At 46.3% G+C, this 12450-nt stretch overlaps 1 protein-coding gene across 5 annotated transcripts in view; it reads right to left on the reverse strand.

The window, feature by feature from the left end:
• ABCC4 (ATP binding cassette subfamily C member 4) overlaps positions 1-12450 on the reverse strand; it is a 276355-nt gene that overhangs the window by 218156 nt on the left and 45749 nt on the right. For 4 of the 5 annotated variants that reach the window (XR_005202632.1, XM_017543557.2, XM_017543561.2 and 1 more), the window contains exons 2-3: positions 11475-11585; positions 10809-10929 (exon numbers count right to left, since the gene is read on the reverse strand). Coding sequence is in view for 4 of the 5 variants with exons in the window: in XM_017543557.2 (XP_017399046.1) it covers positions 10809-10929; positions 11475-11585 (232 nt within the window). In the remaining variant the exon portion in view is untranslated. Of the gene's footprint in view, positions 1-8796; positions 8851-10808; positions 10930-11474; positions 11586-12450 lie in introns of those variants that run through there. The other variant, XM_037743897.1, reaches the window with a different exon arrangement.

A 12450-nucleotide genomic window follows, 5' to 3' on the forward strand; every position in this document is an offset into this window, starting at 1 on the left:
CACACACACACACACACACACACACACACACACACACACAGACTTCACCAACCGCATTGCCTTCCATGAGGTCATGGAAGTTTTCCCCTATGATACAGAAATCAGAAAATACTATTTAGTTGAAGAATTAAGAATAAGATGATCAGATATCAAGAACACAGAGGTTCACGGTGTGCCCAATCAGAGGCACTAGGAGTTTATGGAAGAGCCTCTGGTACAATGGGTCATAACATGGACTGTTTAGAGTTTACTGAGATGAAAATCTGGCAGTTTACCCAGAGAAGCAAGAAGGCCAAACTATTCACGTGGGCAGCCCCGGGTCAGGAGTGCCAAGGGCAACCAGGGCCGCCGCAGACACACCTGGGCTATCAGCCAGAAGCTCAGTGCTAACGCTTGCCTTGCGAAATGTTCCTGAAACTTCTCACGGTCCCTGGGAGTCACTGTTGCCGGTTACACACTTTTCCATTTCAGCCTGAGGTGAGTGTGATCCAAATGGCAAGAGGGATGCCCCCCAACCAGAGGAAATAACAGATGCAATACACCCAGCAAAAGAGAATGCAAAAGGAAGGCAAGACACAACCACCTACATAATTGTCCAGGTTTCCTTGCTGAGAGACAGCATTTAATAATCCAGGCAAGCAGGCAGCTCACTGGTGAGTAATGCTGGTTTTTGGTCCCTGCCTTCCCTTAGACCTCTCCATCCCATATCTTAGCCCTCAACTAGTAAGAAACAAATCAACGCGGAGAATGCTCATTATCAAAATTATAACTAACCAAGTTTAAACTTTCTGGATATCAGTAACAAGGTCAAAAGTAACTCACATAGATTCTCCATCTTGGAGACCAACCAATCCATGACCTGGTGAAGAGTCTTTCCACAAACAAGCTAACAATACAGTCCTTACTCCTTCACAAGCATTCTCAACTCTGAAACCACAGAGATTTTTAAGAGTCCAATAGGATACTTCAATGCTCCATACTTCAGGTTCTACCAGAGTCCCAGAGTACTTGAAGGCAGATACTTCTCAATGGAGTATTTGGTACTCAGCCTCCTGATACCTGAGCCCCATCCCATGCTTTCTTGGAGTAACACATTACATGTCTAGGCACAGTGGGGATGGGGCCTCCATGCTCCTGCTCCCCCATGCACTTCAGATACCCCTTACCCAACTGCACCACACCTGATGCATGAGAAGGAAAGAAAACACAGGAAATAGAAATGAGCTACCGAAGAACACGTTTGAGTGAAAAATACAAGCAGGCCAGACGCGAAAGCTCACACCTGTCATCCCAGCACTTTGGGAGGCCAAGGCAGGTGGATCACGAGGTCAGGAGATCGAGACCATCCTGGTTAACACAATAAAACCCTGTCTCTACTAAAAACACAAAAAAATTAGCTGGACGTGGTGGCATGTGCCTGTAGTCCCAGCTACTCAGGAGGCTGAGGCAAGAGAATCGCCTGAACCAGGGAGGCAGAGGTTGCAGTAAGTTGAGACTGCGCCACTGCACTCCAGCCTAGAGACAAAGCAAGACTCCATCTCAAAAAAAAAAAAGAAAAGAAAAATACAAGCAGAAAAGAGTGAGCTGTGGAAAAATGAGTAACAGTTTGTTTTAGAAATGGGAAAACACAGCAGGTCACAGTGGCTCCCGCCTATAATCCCAGCACTTTGGGAGGCCAAGGCAAGTGGATCACTTGAGGTCAGGAGTTCAAGATCAGCCTGGCCAATATGGTGAAACTCCATCTCTACTAAAAATACAAAAATTATCTGGACGTGGTGGCTCGCACCTGTAATCCCAGCTACTGGGGAGGCTGAGGCACAAGAATTGCTTGAAGCCGGAAGGTGGAGGTTGCAGTGAGCTGAGATTGTGCCACTGCACTCCAGGCAGGGGGACAGAGCAAGACTCTGTCTCAAAAAAAAAAAAAAAAAGAAATGGGGGAGCAGGGGACAAAAGTAGGGTTGAGAAAGATCCAGAGATAAGGAAGAAAAAGAGTGAACGGGGAAATAATAACCATTAAGACTCTGGATATACCTGAACTTCTCCCTGAATCAGTACGGTCTTGACTGCAAATTCAAATCACCTGGGAGACTTACATGCTCACTGATGCTCAGGACCCATCCCCCAGATTTAGGTTCCATGATCAGGGTGGGGCCTCAGTTCCCCATCCCTGGAAGATTCTGGAGTGTAGAAACCAACACCTATACACATCACTATCCTCCTCTCCCGCACTATCTCTGTGTCTGAGTCTAGAGGGGCTGGAGACCCGCTGTGAAGAAATTTTAAGACCACAAAGGGCTTTTCATCAGAGCTGCTGCCGTATGTCAGGCTTCTAAGAAAATCCCTTTGGAAAAACGGATGCTGAGATTTCAGTGATAGAACTAAAACCTTCCATTCTGCACAGCAGGGAAAATTCAATGTTCAGTAAAGACTATACCTACCAAACAAAAGGATGAATCATAATTTGTTTTTTTAACTTTAAACAAAATAGTTTATTTAACTAGTTTGTTTGACTTTAAAAGAAATAGTTTGAAAAGATAGTCCCTGCATGTTATTGTCTACCCTAAGGACAATGTAAACTGCAAAGAAAAAAACTTTAAATTATTTTCAGAAATCACATTACGGGTAATAGTGCTGATACTGTAAGATAAAATAAATGAATAAGTATGTTGATATCAAGAGCTGGATTAGGCTAGGGAGAAAAAAGAACAGAGGAAGGGAGAAAAGAGATACAGATGTAAGAGTATAGAGATAAGTAAAAACACTAACGTCTTGAATCTGATTTGGAAATACATAAATTCATGATATGTTTATCTTTAAATATAAACACACACATATAAAAGGAGTTAAAGCTGCTAGGAAAAATGGTTGATTCCACAGCTCTGGCAAAAACTGTTCAAGGAGCCTGAAATATCTTGTCACACCAGAAAATGAGGAAGCTAGCATGATATATACATGCAAAAGACTCAGGACCTGACTTCAATAGACCCCCACTAGCCAAAGACAGCCAAAGCATGGCACAGGGATAATAACTGTAAAGATCAGCACATCGGAACCGTTTAAATCCATGAGCTCACAATCATACTCATCAAACCAAACAGAACAAGCAATAACAAAGCATCCATTAACTCCAGAGGAACATGCTGGAGAATCACTCATTATTTTGAAAATGGGCTTTAAAAAAAAGTAACAAAATTAACCATTTCTCCTGCCTTTCCTATAGGTGTACTGTAACTCGGGGTATCAAAGAGTTGATAATGGCAAAGCTTTTCTTGATGCAATTATTTCAGCTAATAAATGAGAAACTGGAATATCACCACTTTGCAAACTCCTAACAAATTATCGGATCTTAAGCAATGATCATGAATGGCTCCAAATATCACATACACACAACCAAACCTAAGTGAGTTATCTCGAAGTGGTAGGTGGTACACACCCCTGCCTACAAAGTACTCCGGACAAAAGGGGTAGGGGGAATAAAACCTGAATCACATCAAGCTTCTATATCTAACTACTGACTGCCGGTACCAGACGGACATGTTAAATGACACAGCATGCAGGGATGCAGAGGGTCATGAGAGAGAGGGAGTAGGGATATGCAGTCAGCCCAATCTAGACCATGGGAATCCATGCAGGACAAGCAACATGGCTTCTCCAATTAAAAAATACACACACATGGCCAGGTGCGGTGGCTCATACCAGTAATCCCAGCACTTTGGGAGGCCGAGGCAGGTGGATCAAATGAGGTCAGGAGTTCAAGACCAGCCTGGCCAACATGGCGGAACCCATCTCTACTGAAAATACAAAAATTAGTCAGGCATGGTGGCAGACGCCTGTAATCCCAGCTACTCAGGAGGCTGAGCCAGGAGAATTGCTTGAACCCAGGAGGCAGAGGTTACAGTGAACCAAGATCACAGCACTGTACTCTAGCCTGGGCAAAACAGAGCAAGACTCTCTCTCAAAAAAAAAATAATAATAATACATACACACACACACACACACACACACACACACACACATACACATACACACACCCCCATATCTAAAGGGGGCAGTGAGCAGAGCTTCATAAAAATCAAGAGTGGTCATGAGTTGATAGTTACTGAAGCTGGCTTAGGGGTGGAGGGGAGCTCAATATCCTATCATATTTTTATATTTTTGGAAAGATCCCAGCTCTTTGGGAGGCTGAGGCAGGCAGATCACAAGGTCAGGAGATTGAGACCATCCTGGCTAACACGGTAAAACCTCATGTCTACTAAAAATACAAAAATTAGCTGTGTGTGGTTGCACACACTTGTAATCTCAGCTACTTTGGGAGGCTGAGGCAGGAGAATGGCTTGAACCCAGGAGGCAGAGGTTTCAGTGAACCAAGATCATGCCACTGCACTCCAGACTGGGCGACAGAGCAAGACTCTGGCTCAAAAAAAAAAAAAATCGAAGAAAGAAAACACCACATGAGGTTTGGGCGTGGCCCTCATGTCAGACAGTTGACCAAAAAATGTACAATTAGAATTATTAAAAACACATCTCATTTCTCAGAAAAACATTTAGATAGTCTTCAACTATCCAAAATAGAAAGACCAGCAAAGAGCATAGATTTGAGTGGAGAGGCAGCCTGCTGTCATGGTTTGGCCCACACAGAGGATTCCCAAACTCCTCCTGGCCCCCTGCAGGCTGTAAGTAGGTAGAGACTTGCTCAGTCCCCATCACTGTCACCATGGAGGTGCACACAGGGACTGATGTGCTGGAAACTCACAGGCTGTTCTGTTCTAATTAACATCTGCCTGTAAGAGCACCGTGTTCACCATTAGACTAGCACTTGTTTCTCTGAGCATGACAATCATTCCTCAACTCTCACAGGACAGGGGTTTGCATTACTTTGAAATTACAACCTCAAAGACTCTTCTTGCTGGTGCCACCAGTAGTTCCCAGGGAAGACCCTGCTTGCGTTCTGTTTGGTTAAGAATATATGGCTAGGGAGTTATGGATCCCCTGGTTACAGTTGTTCTGTAACCAGAGGAAGTAACCATTTATGCCTACTCTTCCATTATTGGAAGGCTAAGCTTGTGGGAGTTATTTATATCCTACTGCTCAAGGTCATTGCCAAGATCTGATTTAAAAAAAAAAAAAATTGGCAACCTCCAACATAAATGGTTTAAAAAAGGCCTGAAGGTCATCACAGAAGCTTTTAACAAAATGCTAGGTTGAGTTTAGAGCTTCCACTATCTAAAATTCAAAGTCCAACAAGCAGCATAGATACAAGACCAAAAAATAAAAAGCATCTTCATAAAATCAGTTGGAAAACTGACATTTGTTCTGACTCTATAATTTTTTATTTTTAATTTATTTTATTTTTTGGAGGGGGGACAGGGTCTTGCTCTGTCACCCATGCTGGAGTGCAGTGGTGCAATCATAGCTCACTAAAGGCTGGAACTCCTAGGCTCAAGTAATCATCCCCTGGGGTCCCAAAATGCTAGGATTACAGGTATAAGCCACCATGCCTGGTCAATAACTAGCCTTAATGATTGAAAACCAAAACAGCACCTGAAATGCTTTTGAGATGTAACACTCACTACCTTCATCATCAGAAATTATTTCTCTTCAACTTCTCCAAAACAGCAAAATGTCAATCAGCAAGTCTGGGACAACAAGAGTATTTGTATTAGAATTCAGGCTGCTTTTCACTGCCAGAAGGAAGAGGGGAAAAAAAATCCAAGGATTACCTCGATTTGAGCTGGGAAGAGCTTTAGCTCACTGAACTTCACTGCATTGGAACTAAAAGTTCTACCACTTACTATGTTAAGGACACAAAGTTAAAATGAGCATCATCGCTGGGCATGGTGGTTCATGCCTGTAATCCCAGTACTTTGGGAGGCCAAGGTGGGTGGATCACCAGAGGTCAGAAGTTTGAGACCAGCCTGGCCAACATGGTGAAACCCCATCTCTACCAAAAATACAAAAATTAGCCAGGGGGTGGCATGCACCTGTAATCCCAGCTTCTTGGGAGACTGAGGCAGGAGAATTGCTTGAACCTGGGAGGCAGAGATTGCAGTAAGCTGAGATCGCACCATTGTACTCCAGCCTGGGCAACAAGAGCAAGACTGTGTCTCAAAAAAAGAAAGAAAAAAAAGAGCATCATCCACTAGTCACCAAGCTCATCTAAAGAATAACTGACTACTGTCTAATTTTACACCGTAAGCCACCAAGATATTGATATAAACACAGGACCAACAAGTGCTCTCTTGCGAAAAGCCAGACTCCACTTTCTATCAGAGGTGCCTGCCACCAGCACTGTATGGGTCCATCTTAATACCTTAGCCTGCCGCCCTAATACCTGGGGCCCACCTTGCTAGTGGGAGGATCCAGATACCAGGACAGAAGAGCTGTTCCCATACTAGTGACTGATCTGGGGTCCTCATCCTTCCAAGCTAACTAACCCACTTCACGATTCAAGCCAAAGGCTTCTAAAATGGCAGAGATACCATTGCTCTGCAGGAAACCAGGTGCCTTTCAGGGAACTTGATGTCTCCCCAGACTATCAGTCAGTGTCACGACCATGCAAGACCACAAGCTTCCCCCTCATCTGTCCGAGGAGGAGACAACTGGGAATGGTGTCTTCACAGCATGGACGTGGAGCTTGGGTCAGCAGGGCTGCCATGCCTCGTATATTTGGAGGATGGTACGAGGCGTGGGAGACAGTTTTCTAAAGGATTCTTGGTCAGCCAGACACAGTGGCTCACGCCTGTAATCCCAGCACTTTGGGAGAGCAAGGTGTGCCGATGGCTTGAGCTCAGGAGTTCTAGACCAGACTGGGCAATGTGGTAAAATGTCATCTCTACTAAAAATACAAAAAATAAGCCAGGCGTGGTACATGCCTATAGTCACAGCTACTCAGGAGGCTGAGGCGGGAGGATTGATTGAGCCCAGGGAGATGGAGGTTGCAGCGAGCTGAGATCACACCACTGGACTCCAGCCTGAGTGACGGAGTGAGACCCCTCCTCAAACAAAAAAAAAATTTTTTTTTAAAAAGGGTTCCTGGTCAACCTGGAGGTACCTTGGTGCTCTGACCTGGCCAGCACCCCTACCACTCTCTAGAACGTCACCTGACTTTCCAGACCGAAGGGACGTAGGAATCTAGGGTAACTTATAATCCTTAATCCGATTTCCCACAGCCATGCTCCACTGCTCCAGGGAGCTCTTAGCATCTGACTCATCCCTATGCCAAGTTCAAGAAGCATGTGCTACAGACCTGAATATAGAGTTCTCAAGACACCTTTCTGAGAGACTGGAGATGGTTAGGGCCCCAAGTCAGCATGGCTGAGACTGGATCTGGGCCTTGTCACTTACGCTTCGTGTAGCCCTGGGCACATTACATAACTACATGGCACCCAGTATCCTCTTCCCGAAAGTAGGGGTCAAAAGAATGCCTTCTGACTGAGCATGGTGATTCATGCCTGTATCCCAGCACTTTGAGAGGCCAAGGCGGGAGGACTATTTGAGCCCAGGAGCTCAAGGCCAACCTGGGCAACGTAGCAAAACAAAAAATACAAAAATTAACCAGGCATGGTAGCACACACCTGTGGTCCCAGCTACTCAGGAGGATTGCTTGAGCCCAGGAGGCCAAGGCTGCAGTGAGCTGAGATTGCACCACTGCACCCCAGCCTGAGCAACAGAGTCAGACCCTATTTCAAAAAAAAAAAAGAAGGCTACCTTCTACCTTACTAAGTCAACCAAAAGAATAAAAGTAACATACACATAAAGTACGCATAGCAGGTCCTGGTACATAGTGTTTTTCAAGCACTCACTGTCATTATTACTATAACTACTGCTACTAGCACTGCTGCTGCTACTACTACTGAGTACCAACCACTACTGGTCCTGCTGCTGCTTCTACAGCACTGCTGCTAGGACTGAGCATGAGCTCCCATATCTGCTGGGTCCTCCACTCCCTGTTCTTCTGCCGTGACTCCCCAGTAACCATCCCCCTAAAAGAAAGACCAGCACTCCGCCAACTGTACCTGTATTACGCTCCCCTCGATCCGGGCATCTCCCCACATGCCCACCAGCAGTAAGGATTCCCATGCTCCCAGCACCAGAGCAGGGCCTGTCCTCAAGTCTCAGGAGAAACTCGAGTTGCAGCAGCCTCTACTCCTGTGCCTGCTTCTCCCAAAAGCTTATCAAATCTCATTCTAGTCTATCACCATCTGTGGGTTAGAGAACCCACCCCAAGTGGCTGGCAGCCCATGACAGCACGGACAGCCCTGAGCACCACAAGCTCAGTTCCTTCTAAATCATCTTGTTTTCAATTTCATAAGCAGCTGGTAGCACAGGGAAACTAGAGAAATGGAAGTAGCTGCAGGAGGTCTGCCTTGAAATCTATGTGCGGCCACTCATTCCTACCACACCTAACCAGACACCTGGCCTGAGCCTTAGGCACTTACAGAGGCTCCATGGCTACCAGACAACTTCTCTGAAGTTGTACAGCCAAACTGGGTCAGGAGATCCTGTACACACTGGCCACATTGACACCAACTTGTCATTCTATTTCTCTCCAACTGAGATGTATTGGGGCCATGTGGAAACATCATCACTGGGACACCCCCGCACAGGTTAAAGACGGACTGGGAGAACCTGAGAAATTCTGATACCCTCTTCCCCCATCACGTCAGTTCCACTAGTTATTCTGCAGGTCCTCCCCATCCTCCACAAAGCCACAGCAGCATCAGGGGAGTGGGGGGAGGGTCGGGCGGGTACCCTCTCAAAGGTGGCATTCACCATTTGGCACCTTGGTCAACACACCTTTGTCACCAATGAGACCATCCATCTCCCAGGACCATCCAGTTCTCTGTTGTCTGACAGATTCCCCAGGTGTATGGCAGAACTCAATTCCCTGCCTCCCACTGCCCACTGTGCCCTCTGTAACAAAAAGCACGTTCAGGCCGGCACGTTGGCTCACACCTATAATCCTAGCACTTTGGGAGGCTGAGGCGGGCAGATTGCCTGAGCTTAGGAATTTGAGACCAGCCTGGGAACAGGGTGAAATCCCATCTCTACAAAAAATTAGCCAGGTGTGGCAGTGTGCACCTGTAGTCCCAACTACTCGAGAGGCTGAGGCAGTAGAATCGCTTGAACCCGGGAGGCAGAGGTTGCAGTGAGCTGAGATTACACCACTGCACTCAAGCCTGGGTGACAGAGCAAGGCTCCACCACAAAAAAAAAGAAAAAAAAAAAGGCATATTCAACAGGAGCTACAGCCCCCACATACAAACCAACCTCACTCCCAAAAAATGCACCAGGGCAACTCCTCCTTTGTGGAGGATGGGGAGGACCTGCAGAATAACCACTGCTTTTAAAGCCACCCTTTTGTAGCAATGGCAACATCCACCCCTGCTACTCTCATGGCACAGAGGGCACAGGTCACCCAGCAGGACCCTCTGCATCCCCTCTAGCAGGCCGCAGACCAGAACAGGCAGGCTACCTGGCACTGTGCCCAGGCAGAACACTGGCTTGCTGCAGGATCTCGACAGAGGCCATTGGCAGCAACAGAGGTCATGGCCCTCCTGGATCTCTCCCTTTGATTTTTCATGGAATGTCCATTTATACACTCTCTGCAAGGCCAGGCACCAAGACTCTACCTTCCAACCAACAATGCACTCCAACCACAAGGAAGACACCCTGGATGGGGGCTGCGTGAATTTCCTAGGGTGCACAGTAGTCGGACCTTCTTCCCAGAGGGGGTTTTGGCTCCCAGCACCTGGGCCCCCTGGGAGGGGGTAGCTCTTGGGGGCTTCAGCCAGCTCTGGGGCACCACCAACAGCAAGGCCCTCAGTTCTATTTCTCTGAGAGGAGAGAGGTGACAATACCTCCCCAGGAGAGCATTTATCAGATTTGGCTTGGTGAACAATGATTTGTTGAACACCTGTAAAATGTCTTACATTATTCTGGGCTCTGATCCAAAATCACTTCCTCCAAACCACAAGGCACATACTCCTTGAGGCTGTAGGACCCTCTATCTGACCAGGGGTGACTCTTAGCATTTAAAACATTTACTTGGCCAGGCGTGGTGGCTCATGCCTGTAATCACAGCACTCTGGGAGGCCAAGACAGGCGGATCACGTGGTCAGGAGTTCAAGACCAGCCTGGCCAAGCATGGTGAAACCTTGTCTCTACTAAAAATACAAAAAAAATAGCCTGGTGTGGTGGCACATGCCTGTAGTCCCAGCTACTAGGGAGGCTGAGGCAGGAGGATTGCTTGGAGGTGATCACACCACTGCACTCCAGCCTGGGCAACTGAGTAAGACTTTTGTCTCAAAAAAAAAAAAAAAAAAGAAAAATACAAAAATTAGCCGGGCATGGTGACATGTGCCTATAATCCCAGCTACTCAGGAGGCTGAGGTAGGAGAATCGCTTGAACCCGGGAGCCAGGATTATGCCACTGTGTTCCAGCGCCTGGATGACAAAAAGAGGCTCCATCTCAAAAAAAAAAAAAAAAAGAACATTTACTGAGCACCAATATTGTCCTACCACAGGATAAAATGCTCTTCTTTCATGACACTGTATTTTAATTGGTTACACATAAAGCAATTGACCTTGAGCTTCAGTCACTTAAGTATTCGCCCGGATAAATATACTCACTGAACTAACTACCTAATGCTTCCTAGACATGTTTAATCCTTAGACCTTAAAATACCTTCAAACCCCATCTGGCCACGTCTCCCTTCTGTTCCCCCATCCATTATGGCACCAATCAATGGCGAGCACGTTTACTCTATGTGTCCTGAAAAACAATTCACAGTATGTAAAAGCTTTTACCTCAATTAATGTAAAAATTCCCAAAACTAAATAAGATTTCCAGTAACACTTTATGATTGCTCGCGTTAAAGAAGGCTTCTGTGCTTCATTCTCAGCTCTTAAAACTTCTTTATCCCAGAACCTACAATGAGGAAAAAGCTTCATCAATAAGAGTGCACCCTGCCACAGTGTAAAAGAGGGGAGGTGGCGGAGTGACAGGTAGGCATTTAAGACAGGGCATTTTGCGACTATCTCATAAATGCTGCTAATTGTTCCCAGGCTCCTGAAGGGGATGTGTGGTACAGAATCTGTAGCATCAGAAAAACAGGCCTTGAGGGGAAGTCTGGGGAAACAAGTTACTGCCAAGCTTTGCTGGAATGAAGCCCCATGAGGAGCACAGATAAGCCGCACAGGCTCCCCCAGTCATTCCATTTTCCACTTCCAGGGACAGACCTCAGCCATCTCCGGCCTTTGGTACTGGCTCCCCACACCTCTACAGAGGCACAGGAAATAGCAGTGTCCCCCAGGCCACCACAATAGGCTGAGCCCACGGACAGCCTCAGGAAGGTGACATTGTTCACCTTAAGGGTAAACGGGGGCTCCAGACAGGAGTCAGGAAGGCAAAACCCACTCCCCACACACAGACACTCTCACGTTTCCTTGGCGCCCACTTTGCCTCCCACTCACCCTTGCAACTCCTCTCCAAGGTGCTGGGAGCGGACTTCCGGCAGCACTGAATACATATCATCTTCCTCTAATCTCCGTTTATGGCCAATTTTAAACAAGGGATTGAGCCACCTGCGAACAAGAGAAAAGAAGACACATATACCCAGAATTACACATCTGTGTTTAAGCAGACCCCTACCTCCATGGATTTTCCTTAAACTTACCTTTAAAACATATACAGCTATAGATAGACATAGAGATATGAATAGACAGAGCTAGAGAAAGAGAGAAAAATTAACACGTGCATGCAAACACACACACACACACACAGAGTCCCTAGCTCTACCCACAGAGAGGCCCCAGAAGCAATGGCACACCAGGAGCTGAGAGCATGCTGGTGCCTAGATTCTAGTTTCCAACACCATTCTCCCCTAAAAGGAACCAGGGCTCCTTGAAGAAACTGCTGATTCCAAGGCTGGGGCAGACAAAGTACAAGATGGGCCATGAGATATCATGGAAACATTCAAGGAATCAAGAGGATGGACCCAAAGAACAGAGAAGCCAGCTTGACCGAGTCCCACTAGACAAGCCTGTGATAATGGAAGCATCCAAATACATCAGGACAGCCACGAATTCTAACCCACTGAATAACAAAAGAATCTGCGAATCCTTACTGAGACATAAATGGGGGAAGAAGGAAAAAGCTCTCAGGTAAAGAACAATGGGGTTGGAAAACATTTTCGGTGGAAGCTAAAACCAGGAAGCCATCAGCTTCAGTGATACAGGAGACATTCTCCACCCAGGATCACAACACCCAGCACCATTTCCAGCAAGCAGGAGTCTTAGACAAGGGTTAGCAGAGAGTTTTGTTATTTACTGTTGGTAGTGGTTGTATTTAGTTTTTGTTGCTTTTTTTCCCAAAGGATTTGAAAAGTTCTGAATACCAGTTTCTTTCTTTCTTTTTTTTTTTTTTCCTTTTGAGATGGAGTCTTGCTCT

The sequence above is a fragment of the Cebus imitator genome, unplaced genomic scaffold (genome assembly GCF_001604975.1).
Source record: "Cebus imitator isolate Cc_AM_T3 unplaced genomic scaffold, Cebus_imitator-1.0 Scaffold158, whole genome shotgun sequence".
Taxonomy (NCBI): domain Eukaryota; kingdom Metazoa; phylum Chordata; class Mammalia; order Primates; family Cebidae; genus Cebus; species Cebus imitator.